We start from the raw sequence: 26,751 nt of genomic DNA, 5'->3' as shown, positions 1-26,751 counted from the left end.
CATAAATCAGCTGCAGAAGCTGAACCTTCTACTCTTCTATCCATAACAGGATTTTCACATCTCTCCCCAGAATAGTAACCAATTGTTCACATACAGTAGAAAATTTACAAATTGAATAATCTTAAAGTTACTATCAGCAAGCATGGTTCTCTACAAAATGGGTAGGTAGTGTTAGGACTCTACATAAATACAGGATATACATCCCTGAAAAAAAACCTCAAAACCAATTAACACAATATTGAATATAATATAAACCTTCTTTGATAAATCAAAAAGCACTTCAGAATTTTATAATACCTGGGGATTGTTCATCATCACAAATATCAATGAACTACCCTTCCACAAAGAAACCATAGCAGGAGTTAGGCTAAATCTGTACTGAATCTAATGACAGATCTTAAAAAAAAAATTTGCTGTTGTTCAGGGGGTGGCTTTATTTTGAAATCTCTAACATCAGTTATCTTGTATTACAAGAGTTGCACAAAAGCAGAATAAAGAGTTACATAAACTTTTGGGCAGAATGGTATGATTGTCTTTGCATATATATTAATTATCAAAGTTTACCCCATCTTCCCCTAAGTGTTTTTTTACCCAGATCACTAAAATTTTCCTCTATATTTTTAGGTATCCTTTAACATTAAAAAAAAAAGTTAAGGATTAGGTGGATGGGAAGATGAGCAAAATAGATAAAAGGGATTAGAAAGTATAAACTGCCAGTTATAAAAATAAGTCAAGGAGATGAAAAGTACAGTATAGGGAATATACTCAATAATACTGTAATAACATTGTATGGTGACATACATATGTGACTATATTTATGATGAGCACTAACATAAAGAATTGTTGAGTCACTATGTATGTTGTACATCTGAAACCAATATAACATTGTACGTCAAACACACATCATTCCACAATAATATGGAAATAGCAAGTGCCTACTTCTAAGTCTTCGAATGTGATAAGTGCCAAATAGAGGGTATTTTCTACCCTGGTGACATGTGAACCCCAAATTTTCTGACATTTTTACTTCAATATTCATATTGTTTTTCACTCTAAGAATTATTAAATTGTTAAAAAGTCAATAAAAATAAACTATTAGTTACAAGTGTTATTAGTAAAATGTAACAGTTACTGCTCCCCATACTGTATTGAACTGGGACAGCTCTATCACATTAGCCAAACTCTTTGTTTTAGTAACTTTGAATCAAATGTGTACAGAATTACTACTTTAGCTTGTACTGAGTTTTACATATTTGTCTTTATGAAGTGTTCTAATTTTATATCCTAAGATTGTTGAGACTGACAAAATAGAAATGTAGTTTGGCTGAAACTATCTCCTTCTTTGTGTCATGACTTCGGAAAAGTTAACTATGATGACTCTCGAATTCTTCCATGAGAAAGAGGTGAATCTGACTTTCCTCTGCAAAATTATCATATATATAAAGATTTAAGTATCCAATCTAGGAAATACATCATGAGTTATCTTAAGAAGTATTTTCTTGGGGCGCCTGGGTGGCTCAGTGGGTTAAGCCTCTGCCTTCAGCTCAGGTCATGATCTCAGGGTCCTGGGATAGAGCCCCACCCTGGGCTCTCGACTCAGGGGGGAGCCTGCTTTCCCCATCTCTCTGCCTGCCTCTCTGCCTACCTGTGATCTCTATCTGTCAAATAAATAAATAAAATCTTTAAAAAAAAAAAAAAGAAGTATTTTCTTACACAGTGGAATCTGAGTATACTATTAATAGTCTAATAATTTTATTTACTGTACCCAGTTTAAACTTCTTTCCAAGCTGATTCACCTGATCTAAAAAATGTTATTTTTCAATCTACAACCGTGAAGTATCTCTTTAGTATTAAATAAAAAGATCATAAAATCCAAACTTCATCACATCCTTCTCCATTTGATCATAAAATGATAATTTCCTCCCAAGCCATGTGGTATCTTAATATAAAAGTTTTAACATTAGTTTCCTAATGCAAAGCCCTATCAATACCTTTGGTTTATATGAGTATACTTTCATTCAGTGTTTCACTAAGCAAAGAGCTATACTTTCTCTCTTCATTTGCACACTGATAACTATCTTTATCTTTAATCATAAGTACACTGAACGCAAGATAACTCACTTAATTAGTCAAACACATTATATGCAAAAGGGCCTTCAGTATTTATCTTTAGTAAATATTCCTAGAATCATTTAGACAAAAGGCTATCAATTTTCTCAAAAGTAAGCTAAATAACATCTCAGTTGTCATTAAATACATATTTGAATCAGTTTCCTTAATTAAAATTTCTATTAAAGTATGTAGCCAAAATTATATCACATGTGGGTTAAGAAACATAAAATGACTCACAAATGAGTAAACAAAAGGGAGACAATTTTGCCAAAGTGCCATGAAACATAACCTGGCAGAGGGGAGTAATTCGTATTTGAGATCCTCTTAAGACTCTATACTGGCAGTTGTGAGATAATAGAAAATACATATATTAGTCTCTGTTCCTGGTTGCTGGTAGAGTTCCTAAAACCCGCATAATTTCCTAAGTGATAAGAGCACTAGGAGCATCTTTTGTTCTAATATTTGGTCTTCGACCCATTTCCTGACATAGAGTTCCTAAATCCCTTATAATTTCCTGGGTGACAGCAGTGTCTTTTGTTCTACTGAGGTGACTCTTAGCGGGCTCCTGAATGAAGGCTGGTCATGAGAAAGATGAAGCCATGATTAGAAGCTTGGAATTTCCAGCATCACCCCACATTCTCCAAAAAAGGGAGAGGGCGTGAAAATGCAGTTAATGACCAACATGCCTACAAGATAAAGCCTCCACAAAAAGCCAAAAAAACTGGGGTTCAGGGAGCTTCCGAATCTAAGAGGAAGGAGGTCATGAGAACCTCTGAAACGAAGTGAAGTCAGACAGGTGTGGGTAACCTGAGGACCTACTACTTGCAACTGGCATCTGAAAGTGGGAACAGTCTTGTAGGAATGAACTCTTAACCTGTGAGATCTAATGTATCTCTGGATGGACAATTGTCAAAGCTGAGTTAAACTGTACAGCAGCTGATGTCTAAAAAAATTTCTTGGTGTGGGGAATAAAAAAACCCACATATCTGGTCAGCAGGGTAGAAGTCTGAGAGTGAAGGAGAAACACAGGATTTCCCAAAATAGTAAACAATACAATTCTAATAAAATACTAATAACCAATACTCACTATCAACCTCAAGAAAAAGATACTCAGAGCCCTCTAAATGGCCGTAATTAACAGATTTCATAAAGCATATGAAAAGTAGCACTGTAAGTGGTGAGGCAGTACAGGTTGGCAAAACAGTTTTAAAACCTGTTATGATCATGGCTCCCTTTTTCCCACTCTACTTCCATTCCACTAATCTCCCTGTTACTTTTAAGAGCTAGATTGTAACCAATAATCTACCCTCTATTAGTGAGACCAGGAATCCTGGCTCTTCTATGTATTAGCTTGGTAAATGGTTAAACTTAAGCTTTCTTCTATGTCAAATGGAAATAACTTACTGTGAGGTTTAAATGAAATAATATATTTGAATGTTCCTTAGCTTACTGCCTGGTTAATAAGTGTTAAAGGTAAACTTAAAAACATAAATACAGAAAAACATGGGCTTTCTCATTACTGTAGAAAAGCAAAAAGTAGGACAAAGATTTAAAAAGAAAAAAACAGGTTAAGTTTTCTAATGTAAGAAATGTGGAGTACTGGGGGCGCCTGGGAGATTCAGTTGGTTAAGCATCTGCCTTTAGGTCCTGGGATCGAGCCCTGCGTCAGGCTCCCTGCTCAGTGGGGAGCTGTCTTCTCCCTCTGTCCCTTTCCCCCACCTGTGTTCTCTCTGCGTCTCTCAAATAAATAAATAAAATCTTGGGGGGGGGGGAGAAATGTAGAGTATTTATAATAATCATAATTATTATCTCTGGCAATTTTCCATTTATATAATCATCATCATCATCATCTCTATTATGTACCAGACAACATGCCTGGCACTTTATAGTACTTTAACATTGTATTTTTACAACAATTCATTAAGAAGATATTTAATACCATTTTCCAACAAGGAAACAAAATCCTGACTGATTGTAAATTAAATTTAGGGAGAGATCTTATCTGTTTTATTTACAATCACCTACCAGATGGTCTGGTGAATAGTAGGCACTCAGAAACATGTATTAGATATATGGGTAGATAATAAAGGGAAACTCAAAACTGTTACTTGCTGAGATCACACAGTAAATAGTGATATCTGAATTTAAACCTAAACCAACCTTAAACCCCAAGCCAAGTCTTTATTTAGTATGTCTGAACTGTAGAAAATCCTGATCAAATAAATGGATTAATAGAACTGACTAAATAAGAGAATTATGTAAAGCTAAAATTCAATGAATTCCATAAACAGAACCTAAGCAGTCTCAGAGGTAGAAACTGAATTTAAAAAATTAGTAAATTGTACAGTACTAGAAATGTTGAAGAAAGACTTAATGGATAAAAGAACACAAGGGGGTGACCTTGGTATCATGAAGGGTAAGGGGCCTAGCAAAGATCCTTCTAAATAAACAGTACAGAGTGTGATTCTAGTCTGAAGTAGGTCTGAAGCCCAAAGGAAGACAGAAACAAACAGCTATCATAATGGAGTCAACAATGTAGCCAATTTCTAGAAAAAGCATGGAGTTGGAAGGAAGAAACTCCAGTTGCAACCACAGAGATGAGAGAAGACCAAAACCTATTCTAAGATTGTCAGTGTATTAAGAGAAGTGAAAAGAAAACTGCTAAGGAGAAAGCATCCAAATAGAAGTGGGCCAAATTTATAAGCCAAGAAAAAATACATTTACTATTTCTAAATGATTTTTTTTTTAGATTTTTAGTTTATTTTTACTCCTTTTTTAAGATTTATTTGAAAGAGAGAATATGTGTGTGTGCGCACAAGTGGGGGTGAAAAGCAGAGGGAGAGGAAGAGTGGGAATCTGAAGTGGACTACACACAGAGCATGGAGACTGACACAGGGCTCGATCTCACAATGCTGATATCACAACCTGAGCTGAAATCAAAAGTCAGATGCTTAACCAACTGAGCCACCCAGGTGCCCTTAAATGGCTGTTTATTCCTAATTCGGACTATTTATTCCTAATTGGGGTAGCTAACCATATACAGTGAAGTATAGTTGCAGGAAAATACAATACATATAAACGCAAGTAATATAAAGGCATGATCTCCATGGATATAGCAATGAACCAATAAAACCATAGCGTGTTCTGGAAAGAATAAAGAACTGAATGGAAGGGGACAGTTTAGGGCAAAAATTTTATAAGGGACATGAGGGTATACAGGCTGAACAGCAGCCCATATACAGAGTTCAATAAATTAGTAATCAACACTCCTAAACTATTTTCTTGGGGGAAGGATAAAACAAAACAAAAAAAACACTCCTAAACTTTCTTGATTATTCTTCATGTACATATTACTTAGATGACTAATCTAAGCTATCATTTTATAAAAATTTTAGACACCTGTCCAAATCCACTTAAGTAAGTCTCTATTTTCAGTCTCTCTAGAGAGACTAAAATCTCCCAGTAATAGCTGATTGCCCTGGTCCTTTAAAATGAAACAATAATAAGTCAGCAAATTTTTAGGACATCTTAGCACTGACAAAAACATCCAACAGAATAAACTATTCCCAGAAAAGCCTGAAAGAGGACAAAGCTGACAGATACTGTTACCTATTGATTCACTTATACTTTGAAACACCTACCTAAGCAGTTTATGCCCATTTGTTGTGGCAACTTCAGCAAGGCTTGTTAGAATCTTTAGGTACTGGCTTTCACTTTGCTGAGACAAATGTTCCAGAACTTGCCGTAACTAAATTTTTTACAAATAAAAAATGTGATTATACAATAATCCATTAAACTTTATCAAGAAATTACATACCTATTAGTTTAAAAAGTATCCCAAAGCCAATGAGCTGAAATCAAGTCCTTTACAGTTATTTTGCCTTGAATAAATTCAAAAGCTACTATAGAGATGACATAAAATCTTTTCAAAATCACCCAGTAAAAAAGCAATAAAAAAATGCAAATAGAAATCACCAAGTTCATTTACAAAAACTTAATTCCAAATTTATAAAATATGAGTAGTTTAAACTCAGTAATTTTTCAGAGTAAAGCTATTACAAAAGAGAGCTCAATAAACCAGTGATTACCAATGACAGGATACTCCTCCTTAGATTATTTTCCCCTACCTATGTGGAAAATTCAAATTATTTTAAGCAAAAACCAAAGACCCAGGGCCACCTGAGTGGTTCAGTTGGTTAAGCATCTGACCCTTGGTTTCGGCTCAGATCATGATCTCAGGGTTGTGGGATTAAGCCCCAGGTTGGCTCTGGGCTCAGTGTGGACTCTGCTTGAGATTCTTTCCCTCACCCTCCCCCCCTGCCCCCACCATGCATATGTATACACTCAAATACATAAATAAATAACAATCTTTTTTTTTTTTAAGATTTTATTTATTTATTTGACAGAGAGAGACACAGCAAGAGAGGGAACACAAGCAGGGGCAGTGAGAGAGGAAGAAGCAGGCTTCTTGTAGGGCGGGAAGCCCAGCTCGGGGCTTGATCCCAGAACCCTGGGATTATGACCTGACCTGAAGGCAGAGGAAGAAGCAGGCTTCTTGTAGAGCGGGAAGCCCAGCTCGGGGCTTGATCCCAGAACCCTGGGATTATGACCTGACCTGAAGGCAGATGCTTAATGCCTGAGCCACCCAGGTGCCCCAAATAAATAAAATCTTCAAAAACAAAACAAAACAAAGACCCAGATGGCAGAAGACTCATAGGGTTAAATATTAGCACAAAGTTTATATATATAATTTATACTTTCCTATAATGCAAATAAGCAAATTTGAATCATTAAAATATCTGTAATACTAAAATCACTAAGCACATTTTAAAACGCCACATATGCTAAACATGAACAAATCTTGTTCATTTACAAGTGACTAGCACAACTACATTACCATGTTTTCTCGGAGATCTTCATTCTGTGTCATTTGAATAATTGTCTGGAAAAGCCTAGGGTGATACTGAATTAATACTTCACAAGTCTCTCCATAGCCACCCTTTAAAAAAAATAGGAAAAAAACTAAAATTATCTAGGTTTAAAAAAATGTTCCTAATGAAAAACTTATTTCCTCTACATACCAGTCTGATACTAAATGTGTGGGTTTTCCACACAAGTAATTCTCCAGCTCTCTGTGGACACCAACTTAAGTGTAAGACAATTTAATTCAATTCTGACACTAACTATCCAGAGTTAACACAGACTACACAGGTTAGAAGCTCAGCCTCATGAAAGTGCCCCCACTTTAGAAACCATTCACAAGTCCAGGCCACCCATACTTCCAACTAACCAGCTATAAATTGGGAGTTCCCATAAACCCCCCTTCAGATTTGATAATCTGCTATTTGCTGTTTGATAACAGCTCACAGAATTCAGGAAAACTTTTATTATAAAGGATACAACTCAGGAACAGCCAAATGGAAGAGATGCACAGGGTAAGGTATGTGGGAAGGGACACAGAGCTTCCATGCCCTCTCTGGGCATGCTACCATCTCACAACTTTGATGTGTTCGCCAACCCAGAAGCTCCCTGAGAACCCCACTGTTTACAGGGTTTTTATGGAAGTTCCATTACATAGGCATGATTGATTAAATTATTGGTCATTGATGACAGAACTCAGTCTCCAGTCCCTCTCACGTCCCCAGGAGTCACATGTTCAGTTTTCTAGGCAATCAGCACCCATCCAGAAGCTATCAGAGGCTTTAAGCCACCAGACATCTCATTAATGTACAAAAAGACATTCTTATCACTCTGGAGATTCCAAGTGCCTGAGAAGCTCTTGTGTCAGGAACTGAGATGAAGACCAATATACATTTCTTACAATACCACAATTCCTTCTAATGAGCATATTCTTTAAAAAAACAATCATATCCTTTAAAGAATAAAATTTTTGCATTCAGCCTCTCGTTTGAGGAAAAAAAGGTGATTTTACCAGTCTCAATTTCTATTATAAAGTAAAGGGCTAGGAATATATATGAACAACATACCTGTACACATAAATCCAGAGGTGTTACTCCATTTTTATCTGACAGATACTTAGCTCCTCGTAACAGAAGAATCTGTGCTGTGTCTCTCTGACCATGACTGTACAGAAGTAAAATCATGTTAAAAAATAATCTTTTTAATTTAAAGTCTTTCTCTATAAATTATAGACAGTCAATATGAAACAACAAAAGACTAACAATTTTTAAAAACTAAGAGGAAGATCTGAATTACATCCTCAACATCCAGGAAAACATTTCTCAGTATTAAATCATACCTTCACCACATAGATAAGAAACTGACCTATTAAATCTTAGAATTAAATTAGGAAACATTACCTACAATAAATAATAATATTTTGGTGTAAGCAGCTACTACTCAGGCTTATGCTCCATTTTTTTCTTTCAATCATTTCCAACCCTCTTCCTACCTCACCCATTCAAGTCTAGAGACTTCTTAAGTCAAAAAACCTCAATATTCAAAACAAGATTACATTTTATGGCACTTTATATTTGGAAAATAAATAAATAAATAAAAAGAAAGAAAGAAGAAAATACAAATATCAAAATAAGAGAATGGGAGAAGGGCAGGGATTAACTACCCCAAAATACTATCTAGCTTTCAACCTTCATTTTATCAACCCACTCAGTTTGGCTTCTGCTGACACCTCTTTAATATGATCTAAAATGAACAACACTCTTATCCACATGCCATTCTATTTGTTCTCTTTTCCAGTAGGAGTAAAATTAGCAACCACCATTCTTTCAGCTAGGAAGAAGCTAATTTGGGGACAGCAACCACTAGACTCCAAGTCTCATTATTTAGTGAGCTAATCTAATCCAAGATACTCAAGACAATAAAAAATACATTTACAATTCACAGACATTAAAGTTTAAAGATAATTTTATAAAACGCCCAAGGAAGTCATCTGGTTTGGAAGAGTATCTGATCAAAAATTTCTATTTTGTAGACGACAAGAGCTACTAACTCAAGCATAGGTGACACTAGAACTCAGAACCCTGTCTTCCAAAACAAGACTCTTTCTATGATACCATCACACCCAAACCAGTATGTCATTTCCCAAAGAGAAAGACACACAGACTTCTCAGAAAGTTAAAAAACAAAACAAAAAAAAAAAAAAAACAATAACAACAAAAAACCCTTCCTCATTCTTTTCCACAAAATGACACCACATAAGTATACTTTAAAATCAAATGGCATTAAAAAATTTAAAATTTTTAAAATTTAATAAACCCTACTATGAATTTGATGGCAGATACTACAGATATATCACTCTCTCAATACTTTATTGTAATACTGATTACTTAGCTTAAGAAAAGTATCAGGAGGCCAAAAATGACTGAATAACAATATCTAGGGGCGCCTGAGTAGCTCAATGGATTAAAGCCTCTGCCTCTGCCTCTGGCTCAGATCATGATCCCAGGGTCCTGGGACTGAGCCCCGCCTCTCTCTGCCTGTCTCTCTGCCTACTTGTGATCTCTGTATGTCAAATAAATAAAATCTAGGAAAAAAAAAAAAGAATAATATCTAATTTATTCCAGAAAACCAAGAAACCCGATAAATCAGCAATCTCTCCAAAAGCAACAATACGTGTTTTACTATTGTACATCAAGAAAAGTCTTCATCAAGCATCATTTGTCATTTAGCTGGGTATACCCCCACACATTATATATTACAGCTAATAACAAAGAGGTTACAATTGACACTATTCTGTTCTTTGTAATACCTAAAAATGAAAGCTAAGTGAAAAGAAACTAACTCAACATTAATTTATTTAGAGAGATAGTGGTATCTTTGCTACTACCCTTGGTTCTGAAAAACCTAATTTTGCAATGCTAGTAAGTTCAACTTTAATGACATTTCTTCTATAATTATTTAATATTCATGTGTCCAATCACTCCAATTAAACTATAAACTTCTTCACAATATATTTGTTCCAGAGCACCAAGCATAGTAGTTAGCTTACATATGTATCAATACATATGCTGAATTGTGTTATCGGGGTTTTTTTAAGGATTTTATTTATTTATTCGACAGAGATCACAAGCAGGCAGAGAGCCAGGCAAAGAGAGAGAGGGAGAAGCAGGCTCCCCACCAAGCAGAGAGCCCAATGTGGGGCTCGATCCCAGGACCCTGGGATCATGACCTGAGCTGAAGGCAGAGGCCTTAACCCACTGAGCCACCCAGGCACCCCTTGAATTGTATTATAGTTTTTAACTTCAGGTACCACTCATTTGACAAATAAGTATTATATAAGGTAGTGGTACTATAGAAAGTAACAAAAAAAGAACCAAATCACAGTTTATTTAGGTTCTACTAAGTGACAAGCATAATGCTCAGGTCTTTTTACAAAGTCTGACTTAATCCTGACACTAACATAAAAAGAGAATTCATTCCATTTTTCAATTGAAAAAAACCATGACTTGAGAAAACCCTGGAGTTACTCAAGATCACAATTACATCATAGAGAATCTGAATCTATATCAGTCTGATTCCAAAATCTTCCATCTATATATTACTCTACCAAGATGAATAAACAAAGTTTAAAGGGTTTTAAGAGTAAGCTTTAAGAGTAAACAATTTAGTACTCAAGGGAGTGTGGTACAAGGTACAAGGGGATATATGCTATGAGAAAAATACAATGGGGATCTCACACAATGGACAGACAAGATCAGCATGTACAAATGCAACACTGTTGAATATATGTGGTTTTGAAAGTCTCCAAATAATTTTATTCATCATATATAGCAAAAAGGATAATTAGCATGAAGAAAAAAATACCATTTTGACATTTTTAGAAAACTGGAGTAATTTCTAAAACTACATTAAAATCTCATCAACAATCACATAACATTTCATTTCAAAAATAAAAGCAAGAAACAAGAGCTAATAATATACAAAATCTGCCTTACCCAATTAGGGCTTCAAGTACCTCACCTACAATATTGTACGACATTAAGACTAACCTCTAACAAACTCCTCAAAGTGTTGCATAAAAGATTTTTCAGTTCAAATAACTGCAAAAATGTGCTCAATGAACAAGTATTCTTTACAATTCAACTATTTTTTTAAAATATTGATTGAGATAATAGCCCCTTCAAGGAAATGCCAATGCATTTTCTGGAAACTAAGTTGGCAAAGGTTTAATAAGAAAGTGCTAGTACTGGGGCTCCTTGGTGGCTGAGTCATTAAGCATCTGCCTTCAGCTCAAGTCATGATCCCAGGGTCCTGGGAGCGAGCCCTCCATGGGCTCCCTCTCAGCAAGAAGCCCGTTTCTCCCTCTCACACTCCCCACTGCTTGTGTTCCCTCTCTCTCGGTCTCTCTGTAATAAATAAAATCTTAAAAAAAAAAAAAAAAAAAAGAGAGAGAGAGAAAGAAAGAAAAAGAAAAAGAAAGAAAGAAAACAAGCTACAGTACTTCTAACAATACTTAGAATTGATTTTTCAAGCACTTTCAGTCTCCTGATTTTAGGCTTTCAAGCAATTGATCTGAAAACTTGGCTAAAGTGCATATAGTACATATATTCCAGTATTTTTTGGAATAACTTATAAAACAAAGAGACCATAGTTTCTAAAGGTCTTTCTAAAGTTTATAATTTTGAGTCTTTGGCCTGTTTTATATGGCTGTGATTGTGAAGTGAAAAGAGTCGCTTGGTAGTAGCTACAAATCCAAGTTCAGAATCACACCTTTTTCTATTTCTCTATTGCACACATCTATAATTACATAAACATCTCACTAATTTACTTTATCTATACAACCCCAGCTAAGCCTCACTTTTCCTAATAGAAAAAAGTTATCCCAGATACAGAAGATACACATCCAAAGCTTTATTTAAAGAATTCAGTTAAGGGAATGGGAAGCATACAACTGAAAATAAAACCAATCTAGCAATTGAAGGACTTGAGGCACTTGTAAGTACTACATGTAAGTACTAGGGATGGCTGGGTGGTACAGCTGGTTGCACAACCAACTCTTGGTTTGGCTCAGGTCCTGATCTCAGGGTTGAGGGATCAAGTACTGAATCTAGCTCTGCACTGAGTGCGGAGTCTGTTAAGACTCTTTCTCCCTCAGGGCACCTGGGTGGCTCAGTCGGTTAAGCATTAAGCTTCTGCCTTAGGGTCTGGTCATGATCCCAGCATCCTAGGATCGATCAAGCTTAGCTTCTGGCTCTCTCCTCAGTGGGGAGTCTGTTTCTCCTTCTCCCTCTCTCCTCTCGTGCTCTCTCTCACTGTCAAATAATTAAAAATCTTAAAAAAAAAAAAAAAAAAAAAGACTGTCTCCCCCTCTCCCTCTGCCTCCCTTAAAAAAAAGTCCTAAAAACAAAGTTGTCTAAAAATGGGGGTGGAATGGGGGAGGAATCACTGTGTGCCTACAGTACACAAGAAAGAAAGGTAATGAATTATGTCTTGTGCAAAATAACTAGAGGAAAAAAATGGATGGGAAACAGTGCCTGTCATAATTTTAGGTCAAAATAAGTTTGAAAATGACTCACTCACAGAAGCACTACATAATTAAATATGGGTCAGAATGAGAACCTAAGTATAACAAAGAAAAAAAAAAAAAAGAAAAGGTCTTTTTAGTGAAAGAAGAATCCTATTTCTCAGAATGAAAATCTTATACAGCAATAAAACCGACTAAGGACAACCCTACTTTGTGCTGAGGAGTGGAGAAGTGTGCTAGTTTAGTGGGCACTTACTAACTACTAAGTGCAAAATACACTGGCAAACGCTTTCTATATGCCATCTCATTTAATTCTCACTCTAGTCCCACAAGCCAGATAGAACATTTCCATTTTCTAAACAAAGAGACAAAAGCTTCAGAGGTCAAGAAACCTGACTGAAGTTGCACAGTTTTGAGGCTAAGATTCGAACCCTGCTTCCACGGATCCTTCTCCTGTATATCTCAATACTTCTCAAATGTAATTCAAAATTTTTAAAAAGCATATGATGACATACCTAGTAATACCTCTCAACCAATAAAAACTTGCATTAATTTTTTTTTAACTTAGTTTGTCTAAAACAACTTATTCTGTTTCCCACATTCCTTTCCCTTTTAATTTATCAGAGAGGATACACTGGAATAATTTATATGTTTAATGTATACCTATATCTAGATATCGCAAAAAAAATTAAAAGTATGCCTACAAGCACCTTATGATTTCACTCATATGTGGAATTTAAGAGACAATATAGATGAACATATGGCGGAGGGAAGTGAGAAAGGAAAACAAACCATAAGAGACTTAAAGATGGAGAACAAACAGGGTGCACAGAGGGAGGTGGGTGGGAGATGGGCTAGATGGTCTAGTATTTGCTAGAATAAAAGTTAATGATGGGAGGAGCACTTGGCTGGCTAAGTGGGTAGAGCAAGCAACTTGATCTTGAGGCTGTGAATTTGAGCCCCCTGTTGGGTGTAGAGAGCACTTAAAAATAGAATCTTAAAAAAAATTAAAGATGGGCACCTGGGTGGCTCAGGGGGTTACTCTGCCTTCAGCTCAGGGCATGATCTCAAGGTCCTGGGACCAAGCCCCACATCAGACTCTCCCCAGTAGGGAGCCTGCTTCTCCCTCTCTCTCTACATCTCTGCCTACTTATGATCGCTATCAAATAAATAAATTTTTTTAAAAATTAAAGTTAATGATGGGCATATACTAACAGAAAGTACTTCTAAAAGACTCTTTTATCATACCTCTATGCCATAACTATAAGACTATCCACGTTCTGCATAACACTAATATACCTATATTTAACATGCCATTGTTATAGATTTTTCTCAAACATGTAATTATAGCAATTAATTCATTCAAAAACATTTACTAAGCATCTAAATGCAAAGCACTGTAACCACACATTGAATACAAAGTGGTGAATAAAATTCTTGCTTTTATTGAGCTTTCAGTCTAGTAGGAGAGATAACTATAAACAAGTAAATAACAATTACAAAATACAAGTGCTTGTGCACCTGGGTGGCTCAGTCCATTAAGCTTAAGTGTGGGACTCTTTATCTTAAGCTCAGGTCTTGATTTCAGGGTCGTAAGGTCAAACCCTGTGCTGGTTCCAGGATGGGTGTGAGACTACTTCAAAAAAAAAAAAAAAAGACTGTGATGCTTCTGTGAAAGAAAATTTGGGGGGAGGCCTACTCAGACTGGTTAAGAACTACCTTCCTAAAAAGTAACAGTTAAGCAGCAACATAAAGAGTCAGCCACATAAAAAGCCAAGTTAAGAGCATTTCAGGGAAAACAGTATGCAGAAAGCCGGCTGGAAAGAGTCCCTTGCAGTTGGTGAACTCAGAGAGAGCCAATGTGACAGAAGCACAGTGACGAAAGCTGGGGTCAGACCATGCAGGTCTCATAGGCAAAGGAAGAGCCTGTATTTTATTTGAAATGATGCACAGACACTGAGAAGTTTTAAAGACAAAGTGTAAACACAGTGACAAAAGCTGATCTTTTTTTTAAAGATTTATCTTGAAAAGGGTGGGGAGGCAAATGGAGAGAAAGAAAGAAGCCTATGCAGACTCCCTGCTGAGCACGGAGCCTGGCTCAGGACTCCTTCCCACAACCTTGGGACCATGACCTGAGCTGAAATCAAGAGTTAAATCAACTGGCTGAGTCACTCAAGCACCCCAAGCCGATTCCTTTTTTTTTTTTTTTTTTTAAAATAGATCCCTCTGGCTGCTGAGGAAAAGACAGATGGGAAGGAAACAACAGAGAAATCAGACAGACCAGTTAAGAGACGACTACAGCAGTCTAGACAAGCGCTAACAACATTAACTAAAGTCACTTCAGTGAGCTGGAGAAGAGATTCAGAATATATTCTGAAGGTAGAAATTATAGAACTAACTAATAAATTCCAAGTTCAGGGTCAAAGAGAGACAGAGAGAGTAATAAAAAATAATGATCTAGTTTCTGTTTAAACAACTGAAAGGACAACAGTTCCAATGACTGAGATGAGAAAAGGCAAACGAAAGATTTGAGAAGGAAAATCAGAAGCTTTGTTTTGGACATGTTGACATCTGAGATTTTGTATGACTTGCGAGTGATGATGTAAATCAGGCAGGTGGCCATCAAATCTGAAGCTTCAAAGAAAGGACTGATTAGAGATAACGCCTCAAGATAGGATATAATTTCAGGGAATTAAACAATGACATTGTTCATAAATTCAGGATGCCATGGAAAGAACTGGTTTGCTCGCCAAGCAACCAAAACATAAATATACTTTAAGAAAATGGCTGGATTCAGATAGCATATAGAAGTCCAGAGATTTGAAAGTCCTTGTATTCTAACTCAAGGTCATCAATGATGATTTGAATCAGTCTGATAAAAGCAACATCAGAGACTCTAAAGAAAAGCTAAACAAGAACAAAAGTAGGTCTTTCAGTCTAAAACAAACATCCAGGGGTGCCTGGGTGGCTCGGTGGGTTAAAGCCTCTGCCTATGGCTCAGGTCATGATCTCAGGGTCCTGGGATCAAGCCCCGAATCGGGCTCTCTGCTCAGCAGTGAGCCTGCTTCCCACTCTCTCTCTCTCTGTCTACATGAAAACTCTGTCTGTCAAATAAATAAATAAAATCTTTTTAAAAATAATAATAATAATTTAAAAAATAATAAAACAAACATCCAGTAAAATGATATGTAACAGAAAAAAGGGTAAGAAAAGAGGAACTTTCTGGATAACTCCATATCTGCATTTAAGAGCCTAAATAAATACTGTACTTCATATAATCTAAATAAACCAAAGACAAGAAACACTGGTTTACTGTAAACTGGTTCTAATTGGAAACTCCATTTAGGGGGCCTGAGTGGCTCAGTCGTTAAGCATCTGCCTTTGGCTCAGGTCATGATCCCATGGTCCTGGGATCAAGCCCCGCATCAGGCTCCCTGGTCGGCAGGAAGCCTGGTTCTCCCTCTCTCACTCCCCCTGCTTGTGTTCCTTCTCTCCCTGTGTCTCTCTCTGTCAAACAAATAATAAATAAAATCTTAAAAAAAAAAAAAAAAAGAAACTACATTTTTATAACATAGTATGTATGTATGTGGGTATGTAGGTACAGGGTGGAATATGTGTGTAATTGTTATGTTGTTAGCTCCTTAAGGACTTAGATTTATTACTATATCACTAATACTCTAATATATGGCACACAATGAGTGCTAACTAAACATTTGCTTATTACATGAATGAACAAATGAACAAAATGTACGCTTCAAGAAAATGAACCAAAATAGAAGTACAAAAATAACTTAATGCACAATTTAATATCTAACAAGACAAATTCAAAGATTTTTTTTTTTTTAAGTTACAACTCCATAGAAAGCAAAGACATGGCTCTCTGATCCAACACATACTTTAATAGCTCATCCCTCTGGAATAGATCTAGTACTTAACAAAGAAAACTATGGAAATTACTGAATTATAGAGGAATCTTTTTTCATTATTTATTAATTAGTCTAAAATTTAAATAATCAAGTAAATCAAAAGCTCCCACCTACACCACATAAAAACACTGGCAATATAATAGAAAACGCTTTTACTTGTGCAGTTCAGTAAGCACAGCATTTGTGGGAAAACGAGAACTTCAGAAAATATACAAAAATGCTTGTCTTTGGAAATGTAATAAGTACATTAATGAGAGCATCAGCAAATATAAAATATCCTACCTGCAAGCAAAATACAATGGAGTAGCTCCAGATACATTTGGTCTGTTAATATCAGCACCGCTGTCTAGCAAGCACTGCACTGTCTGGAGGGAAAAGAAACAATTAAAAAGTAAAGCCAGAGAAGTCAAACAAAGACACAATTATCACAATTTAAACAGGTATAAGAAATGCTCTTGCCACTACCTGAAATTTTAAAGTAGAATAAGTCGGAACATGATAATTATGATAGCTTAACTACCTCAACTTTTTGGTTAGTCCTTTTGAAACAATATATGTGGAATTACCAATGCAATATAACTTATGTTAACCCAGAAAGGCTCTAGAACATTGCTGACACATGTAGCTACCAAAGACTTGAAAAATGGCTAGAATAACTGAGGAACTGAATTTTTTATTTTTTTTTATAATAATTAAGTTTAAATAGCCACATATGGTTAGTGAAATTGACAGTGCTACTCTAGATATTTGTTTTAGAAACCAGAATTTTTGCCTCTAAAAACAAAAAACAGGTACCAGAATTATCACTTTCTTAAACTCAAACAATTACTAAACATAATTATTAAAGTTCAAAATGTTAAAAAGCTAAGAAGTCCTTTTGCTATTAACAGTAACCAATACTCTTTCTCTGCCAGTCTCATTCATACATATTCTGTTAAGCTCTACTTCTGCAATCATCTGAGTTATACTAAGAAAGAGCAAGTTAATGTAAAATCTTAAAAACACATAATTCGGTAACTAGATATAGAATGTGGATCGCCTGAAAACTTAAAAAGAAAAAAAAGAAACTCTTCTGGTTTTATTCTTTTGATCTTCATTTGGGTTTCTTGCCACTACCTAAAAGTTTTTGGAATTACACTGTTTATTTAATATTACCTTTAGACTGAACACACACGTTCATTATAGCTCTAAGACCTAGTACAAGGTCAGTAAAATAGTAAGACTATAAACTCCCAAGGAAGAATAGGAAAGAACACAACCGCATGCTACACAAGTCAGTAAGTTTCGGGAAAGTGGCAAGCAAGTGGAGGAATAGAAGCCGACTTAGCAGATCAAAGGCAACTTAAGTCTAAGCACCTGCAAACGTGGATTCCAACAAACCACCAAATTCTCCCTGTCGAACACACATACAAAACACAGGAGTTGGGAGTACCAAGTACCTTGGAAGATAGGAACAGTTACACAGAGTTCTGAACAGGAATTGTAGCAAAATCCTACAAAAGAAACACCTGGACCTTACCACAGGACCCTTCCTCCCCATACATACAGTTAGCCACTATCTCTCCCTACACTGTCTCAAAATAGAGAGATTTATTGTCTGGACAAAGTGAATAGGGAGGCTCAAGACTGACAGGCAAGATACATAGGTAAAGCAGAGAACAGGAGCCATGAAGAACACAATTAAGTAAAAACTTCCAGCCCCTACATTCCACTAGACTCCCAGAAATCCAGTAGTCAAGCTAGACTGAAAGCCTCCTCTGCAGACTGGCACCAGAGAAGATACCTACAAATACTGGCATTACAGAGTGGCCATGAAATAGCCCAGTCACCCCTAGGGGACACCTGGCAATGCTTGGAGATTTTCTTTTCCATGACTGGGGAAGCGTGTGCAACTGGCAGCTAATGGGCAGAGGTCAGGGATAGGTCTAAACATCCTACAATCTACAGAGAGCCCCCATAAGAAAGAATTTTCAGTTCCAAAACATCAATAGTGGCAAGACTGAGAAACCATAGCATTCTGTGATGTCAGACAAACCCAGCCCATGTACATGATACTTTCAGCCAACATTTTAGTGCCTCATCACTATATTACAAATGGACAGACAATATTTAAGAGACAACTAACTTGACTAAAAGCAGGTCTCTAACCTGAAAAACAAAAGCCAGAACAAGAAGAAAATGGAAGTCAGAAAAATAAAGATAATAAAGGGAACTAAAGAAAAAAAAAACAAAATTTAGAAAAGACATTACCCTGAAACAGAAGATATTATATCCATAGGACAAGAATAAGATTCTGGGAGAAAAATATTCAAAGAATAAGAAATCAAAAATGTGATGGAAGAAGCAAAAATTCAATAGGAGTTTAAAAATATTTTTAAGTTTATTTTTATTTATTTATTTAAATAATCTCCACAACCAACATGAGGCTTCAACTCACAACCCCAAGAAAAAGAGTCACATGTATCTTTCTGAGCCAGCCAGGCACTCCACAAATTCAACAGAAGTTTAGAAAGACAATGTTGAAAACTCCACAAGAAAGAAACTAAAACAAAGAGACAAAGAAAACAGGAAGAACAGGAAGTTAGTAGATCAATCCAGGGAGACACTGTAGAAATCAAGAACAAAGAAAATGAAGGGGGTGGTAGACCAAAGGGAAGTAATCAAGAAATAATACCAAAAAATTTTGTAACTGAAAGACATGCAGTGCCAGACTGAAAAGGCTCAAAAACTGTCTGGTATAATAAATTAAAAGGCTTTGAACAAGGCACATCGAAGTGAAATTTCATAATACTGGGAATAGAAGATTCCAGATAAACATATATGGGATTAGCACAAAACTTCTCAACACCACAGTGAAATTTAAAACATTAAATGCCTTCAAAATTGTAAGGTAAATGACTTCCAATGTAAAACTATAGCCAACCACACTATCATTCAAATACATGGTTTTAAATTAAAAACATGCTTAGCTATGTAATATTAAAAAAAAAATTAGGGGCGCCTGTGTGGCTCAGTGGATTGAAGCCTCTGCCTTCTGCTCAGGTCATGAACCCGGGGTCCTGGGATGGATCCCTGCATTGGGCTTTCTGCTCAGCGGGGAGCCTGCTTCCCTTCCTTTCTCTGCCTGCCTCTCTGACTACTTGTGATCTCTGTCAAATAAATAAATAAATAATCTAAAAAAAAAAATTACATCCAGTGTAGCTTTTCTCAAGAAGCTACTAAACAAAGGAATACATCAAAATATAGACGATATGGAACCCAGATTATTGGGCATTGAACACAGGAGAAACTAAGAAATTCCTAAGTTAAAAAAAATTGGACCTGATATTATCTAATCAATTTGTCTTTGTAGAAAATAGTCCCGTGATATTCTGATTCTGTAGGAGCATATGGGAAGAATTACTAATTCATAAAAAGAAAATGGAACACAGCCAATTATTAACTTTAAGAAAAATAGTCACCCTAGACAGAAAATGTTATTATAATTCATTACTTGACTCAGTAAACAATAATTAAACAATAATTACCTAACTATATATACACCTAATCTTTTCTGTCAAAATTTACAATTCAATTTTAGAAATGGGGAAGAAGGCATGGGAAGAGGATTTAAATGAGTTAAGTCCTCACTCAGCAGGACAAGAAATGATTCAGTGTCATCTGAAAGTTGAGGAAGAGCAACAAAAGCATATTATTTGGAAACAGATACCAGAAGGAAAACTAAGAGCTGAAAATTGTTGCCTGGTGTTCATGACTGGACAAAAAAAGGTCGTTTAAGGGGCTACCATGTTTACTGCAAAGATTCTGGTAAAAGTAAAATATTTTAAGATAGAGTATTTATGCATTACTATTGGAATTCACTTCTAATCCAAGAGGAATAGAAACATTTACATAAAATTTTATCAGCTATAGAACTCCTTTAAACTGAGGAACAAGTGGTCAAGCACATCTTTCAAATATAAGAAAAATAAGCATTTAGGTCATTATTTTATAAGACAAGGCCTACTTGAGCCTTTTGATCATGGCTTCTTTCTTTCTTTCATCTTCTTTCCGAGTTTTGACCTAGAAGCTGTGTTTACAGTTGCCTGGGTGGCTCAGTTGTTAAGCATTTGCCTTCAGTTCAGGATCAAACCCCACATGAGGTCCCTGCTCAGTGGGAAACCTGCTTCTCCCTCTCCTACTTCTCCTACTCCTTGTTCCCTCTCTGTCTCTGTCAAATAAATAAATAAAATCTTAAAAAAAAAAAAAAGCTGTGTCTATATGGCCCAAAACAAGAATGAGAAGGACAGCAGCAATAACGTTCATTAGTTATTGTAGAAATTAGACAAAAAGCCACAATTCAAAAGGCTCAGGAGACATGAAAGCAATATATACATTGAAAATATATATTAATATGCAACTAAAACCAAGCAATTCACAAAGAAGCAAAATAAATTATTATTATTGTTGCTATTATTATCTTAAAGACTTTAGTTTTTTTAAGTAATCTCTACACACAACATGGGCCCTGAACTCACAACAGCTAGATCAAGAGTTGCATACTGGGGTGCCTGGGTGGCTCAGTCGTTAAGTGTCTGACTTCCATTCAGTCATGATCCTAGGGTCCTGGAATTGAGCCCCACATCGGGCTCCCTGCTCAACTGGAAACCTGCTTCTCTCTCTCCCACTCCCCCTGCTTGTGTTCCCTCTCTTGCTGTGTTTCTCTCTCTGTGAAATATCTAAAAATCTTATTTAAAAAATAAAAATTAAAAAAAAAAAGTCAGTGGGTTAAGCCGCTGCCTTCGGCTCAGGTCATGATCTCAGGGTCCTGGGATCGAGTCCCGCATCGGGCTCTGCTCAGCAGGGAGCCTGCTTCCTCCTCTCTCTCTCTGTCTGCCTACTTGTGATCTCTCTCTGTCAAATAAATAAATAAAATCTTAAAAAAAAAATTTTTAAAAAAAGAGTAGCATACTTCACTGATCGAGCCAGCCAGTTGTCCCAGAAGCAGAAATAAATTATTAACAAAACATACTATGCATTTACAAATATTATATAGTTGTTTAAAATACATAATGATATAATAATACGAGTAACCTTAACATGTACCTGGACACTATGCTAGTAAATTTAATAAATCCTGGGAGGCAACTGATATTCTACTTTTAAAGTAGGAAACTGTCCAATACTCCCCCAGCAAAAAAACAAAAACAACAAAAAATAAACTATTCTCTTATTCCTAGGTAATCTACAAGTGGGGGGAGGCTCTTTTCTTCTTACAGTATAAGAAACTGCTAGTAAAGATTCCTGAAAGAAAAGCATTGAACGGAGATTTTCAAAAGGCTTCAAGAAATCCTTGAGAAGAAACAACACACTTTCAACAGACTTCATGACCTTTCAAGTGATAAAACAATATTCTGAGTGGAAAACTAATGCACAAAGCTAATGTTCGGGTCAATCTCAAAAGTCATTTAATTGAAGGCAGTGACTAACCAAGACCACCTGTGCCCAATACACTGAAAAATTACAAAGCAAGAAATCCAAGGCAGCTCTACTTTATCAATGTCAACTCTAAATAATACTGATCAAAGTAAAAAGGAATAGATGTTCAATATTAAAATTGTAAGCAAAAATCTGAGCTGTGATATTTCTATTTCCTAAAAGACAAAACAACCAAAACAGCATCTTTACCTCTTAGTAAGAATAATTCTGATGATACAACTTGACAGCAATGCACAAATTACTTATCCACTAAGAAACATGGCCAACTCACTAACCAATGACAGGTTTATATAGATTTTTCAATAGAAACCTGTCCACCTAAACCTTTCAAAACTTTGATTATGTAACATGTAGTAAAAATGATTATCCAATTGTGTTTGAAAATTGTAGTAACAGAACTATTTTAGGTCACATTTCCCAGAAGTGATTAAAGAAGAATTCCAACATTAGAACTCTGAACCTAAAAATACAATCCAAAATGTTAGTCTATCTACCTTTGTGCCTCAAGGCTGAATCCAATGAATGTTTTTGCAAAAGCTTTCAATTAAGTTTGCATGGTTCTCCCGTAATTCTCTGAATGAAAAGCTTGAAAGTTAGCTAAAAGGTACCAGGGAGAGCTGACGGAACGTAGGTAAGCACTATTCCTTACCAAGCCTACAACTTCAGTAAAACATGCAGTCAGTTCTATCAAAGACAGTCTATATAATACCAGTGTCAAACAACGCTTTTAAGTTTCAGAAGCTTAAATCTATTCTAACCAGGATTCAACTGTCATTTTATATTGTTTGTGAAGCTTCATAGTTAGCTATATAAATTCAGCAACATAAAGTTTATTCTGATAAAAATAAAATTTATTTTTTAAGTGAAGTGAAATTAGTTCATAAACTAATTCCGCTGTGTACTCTCATAAATATAAATTGTGACAAAACCATTTGACAGTCACTAGGGTTTTTAATCCAAGTTATTCTACAAAAACAATAACCAACTGTCTGTGGCAATTTAACACAATAATAAATCTTAAAGAACGAATAAAAAAGAAAAAAGTCACCAAAAAGTAACTCAGTTTATGGCCAAAAAAATTGGAGTCAATTATATCCAAGTAGAATAATATTAGGTTTTACCATACTTTCTAAAAATGAGATCAAAAATCAAGTAACACAAAAATTGCAAATATGCTAATAAATCAAATTTTTATTAAAAAAAAAATCAAGTAACACACTGGTCCTAGTTCACTGCACAGGCTAAACAAATTAAGGGACCAGGATAGTGCTCTCTGTACTTTCCCTGCAAAATTACATCATACACCTTAATAATGATAGAAGGAAGGAAGGAAGGAAGGAAGGAAGGAAGGGTACCAATGTGATTATTGCTCTTAAGTATCTTCCAGAGTGTTCACAACACTTTAATTACATAAACAGTGAACAGAATATACCAAAGGGGGGAGGTAAGGGCAGGGGGAAAAAAAATTTGCCAAAGACTGTATAATAGCCCAGCTGAATAACCAAACTCTGAAATGATTTTTAAAATCAATATCCCAAGATAAACCATTATTTTGCTATTGAAAGCTAATAAGAGCTGACCTAAGGAAAATTACAAAAAATTAAATTACTGAGAAGTTGTTAAGCTCATTTCTTTCATCTGATCATTTTTAAACAGGAACAGAGTAGTTTAAAATCTACTGGGGCACCTGGATGGCCCAGTTGGTTAAGGGTCCAACTCTTAACTTTGGTTCAGGTCATGATCTCAGGGTTGTTAGATCCAGCCAGTGTTGGGCTCTGTACTAGGCATGCAGGCTGCTCAAGATTCTCTCTCTTCTCCCTCTGCCCCTCCCAACTCTCTCCCCACTCCCAACAAAAGCCAAAAAACCCATAGTACTATTACATTGCAAGGACAAGAAATGGTCAAAATTCATTCTCAACAACCCAAACAATTCCTTTAAATAAGGCCTTTATCTTGGTTTACCTCTAATAAAACCAATGCATCTATATGAAATCTATATGAGAACATCTATATGAAATCAGCAAAGATTATTCAATTTCTTAGTTATAACAAAATGGAATTTATCTTCTAAATCTTTGCCTTTTAAAAAAATAATGTAAATCTGAACAGCACTCTTGCTATCAAAGCAAAAATTCAATTACAAATTCTACAAAGCTTTAGGGGTCTTAGCCAGTTGATCAAAAATCTTTTCATGCAGTCCTTAGATTTACTATGAAGTGAGATTAGAAAGTAAATTTCAGAGGATTTATCGTATTTCTTTAATTTGAAAAGTGCTACTAATACCTTTTAAAAATATTTTAAGATTTTTTATTTATTTCAGAGAGACAGAAAGAACAAGGGCAGGGCAGGAGCAGAGGGAGGAGAGGGACAAGCAGAGTCCCTCCTGTTCAGGGAGCCCAACTACACTGGGCTTAATCCCAGGATGGTGAGATCATGACCTGAGCTAAAGTCAGATGCTTAACCGACTGCCACCCACACGCTCTTCTTTTAAAAATATTTTTTAAATGGAGTTTTTTTCTCCCCTGAAAGTTTCCTATTTTATTTTGTAAAAAATATATAATCAATATGCAAGATTTAAGCTTAAAAATAAACCTTGAAGCCTATATGCACTGCTATATATCTACATGGAGCCAAGTTTTAAACACCTTTTAATGAATTTATACATGAACTGACTACTTTGAGACAATGAAAAGGCCGTTTTTACTTGCTGCTAAAGTTAAGTCAGCAGGATAACAGACAAAGCATTTTGAACTCAGTGTTCAACTTATGGAAAGATATACAAAGAGTTAACAAAAATCAATAATCCCTACCCTGTAATAATTTATATCATATGCTCATCCACTGAGATTTGAACATGTCCCAGAAATACAGAAGTAATTGTAAGACATGGGTGATATTAACACAACTACGAACAAAGATTTTTAGGGGTATAATTCAGCCTGGAAGCTAAAAGACTAGTTTTTTCAAGATTCCTTCTTGCCTTGAGGAAGAATTAAAGATGCATAAAATGATTCATAAAACACTAAACATACTCTTTATCTGTTCATGATCCTTGCAGATAACTAAAATTGATCAACTATAATAGAATGGAATCCCACTCACCAATACAATCAACCACAAGTCAACATGGCTTTTAGTACCCTTCCTCCTCTACTATATCTGCAAAATCTCTGTGAAACTCATCATCACAGTGAAGTCAGGCCCCCTTATAAATCTTCTGAGAATATAATTCTTCAAAGGCATTTGAGTATGAGGAATTCTCCCTTACTTCACCACACCTGCTTTGGGTTGTAAACCATATGGACTATATTATACTCATACTAACTATTCTTCAATAACTTCAGAAGGCAATTCTAAATTTTTAATGCAGCCTGTAATGCACATGTTTTGAAATAGGGTTTTCTTAGTAATTCTTATTTCTTCATTGGCTCAAGGCAGCTAAAAATAGCTTTTGTAGATCACTTCTGATCTGTATCCCAGCTTTTTGTACAATAGCTCTTTAGCAACAGGTAGGGTTTATAATCTTAGTATAGGACACTCTACTCTTCTATATTGAAGTGTGTGCTTTTCTGTCCTATAACAACTACAAGCAGTATTGTTATTAGTATTGCTAATACGAAACCATTGTTTAAAGCCTGGGCCATTCAAGATTAAGACATTTCAGATAAATTTTTTTTCACACAGAATACTTTTTAAATTAATAGTGCTGACTCTCGGAAAGTAAAAACTAGTGAGAAGGAAATACTCCTTCAAAACACTGGGTTACTTTTCAGATGATGAAAGACAAAAATAAAAATAAAAATAAAAATAAAAATGAACTAGTATTCAGAAGAAATTCCAGGAAAGGAAAAAAAATCTATATTCCTCCTCTTATCCAACACATTAAACATAAGACAATGTTACTCTTGGCCTCACTATCCTAAAGAAGTACAATACTCTGTGAATTATAGTCATACATAAAGCCACCTAAACATCTAGCATCTTACATCCTAAACCCAGATTAGGAAAAAAGTATTTGCAGAAATGAAAATCAAGACTGCAGTAGGAATTCTCACAACAGGAAGATAAGACTCAGAGAGAGTGTGTCCAAATAATACATACTGAGTGCCTGGATGGCTCAGTAGGTTAAGCTCTGCCTTTGGTTTAGGTCATGATCCCAAGGTCCTAGGCTCAAGCCCTACATTGAGCCCTGACATTGCCTGGTGCTCCCTGCTCAGTGGAGAGCCTGTTTTTCCCTCTCCCTTTGCCTGCTGCTCCAACTGCTTGTGCTCTCCCTCTCTCTGTCAAATAAATAAAATCTTAAAAAAAAAAAACATATTAAATACAAATTTTTTTATCTTTGCAGTTATTGGTGATGATTTTTTGTTTCTGGCTGTTTTTTGTTGTTACTGTTATGGTTAACAAGTAAATAAATTTCTCTTATCAACAATGTTAAATGTGAAAAAAAAATTCAAAAGTAACCAGGATAGGAAACTATAACAAAGCAGATTTTAAATTTTAATCTAACAATTTTTATATAAGACAGCAGTCTCCTAATAAAAGAAAAACTATTAGCAACTTTTTTTTTTTAAGATTTTATTTATTTATTTGTCAGAGAGAGAGGAGCGAGAGTGAGCACAAGCAGACAGAGTGGTAAGCAAAGGCAGAGGGAGAAGCAGGCTCCCAGCTGAGCAAGGAACCTGATGCGGGACTCGATCCCAGGACACTGGGACCATGACCTGAGCAGAAGGCAGCCGCTTAACCAGCTGAGCCACCCAGGCGTCCCCTATTAGCAACTTTTAAAGTTAAATG

The 26,751-nt window shown here is 35.7% G+C and overlaps 1 protein-coding gene across 9 annotated transcripts in view; it reads right to left on the bottom strand.

Annotated features, from left to right (window-relative positions):
- HACE1 (HECT domain and ankyrin repeat containing E3 ubiquitin protein ligase 1) overlaps nucleotides 1–26,751 on the bottom strand; it is a 116,621-nt gene that overhangs the window by 63,148 nt on the left and 26,722 nt on the right. For 7 of the 9 annotated variants that reach the window (XM_059176991.1, XM_059176989.1, XM_059176993.1 and 4 more), the window contains 4 exons: nucleotides 16,765–16,847; nucleotides 8,100–8,196; nucleotides 7,010–7,111; nucleotides 5,754–5,860 (listed from right to left, as the gene is read on the bottom strand). In XM_059176991.1, the coding sequence (XP_059032974.1) occupies nucleotides 5,754–5,860; nucleotides 7,010–7,111; nucleotides 8,100–8,196; nucleotides 16,765–16,847 (389 nt within the window). The remainder of the gene's footprint in view (nucleotides 1–5,753; nucleotides 5,861–7,009; nucleotides 7,112–8,099; nucleotides 8,197–16,764; nucleotides 16,848–26,751) is intronic. The other 2 variants (XM_059176992.1, XM_059176998.1) reach the window with 2 other exon arrangements.

The sequence above is a fragment of the Mustela lutreola genome, chromosome 6, assembly GCF_030435805.1.
Source record: "Mustela lutreola isolate mMusLut2 chromosome 6, mMusLut2.pri, whole genome shotgun sequence".
NCBI lineage: Eukaryota > Metazoa > Chordata > Mammalia > Carnivora > Mustelidae > Mustela > Mustela lutreola.
This window is presented reverse-complemented; position numbering and strand designations above follow the sequence as displayed.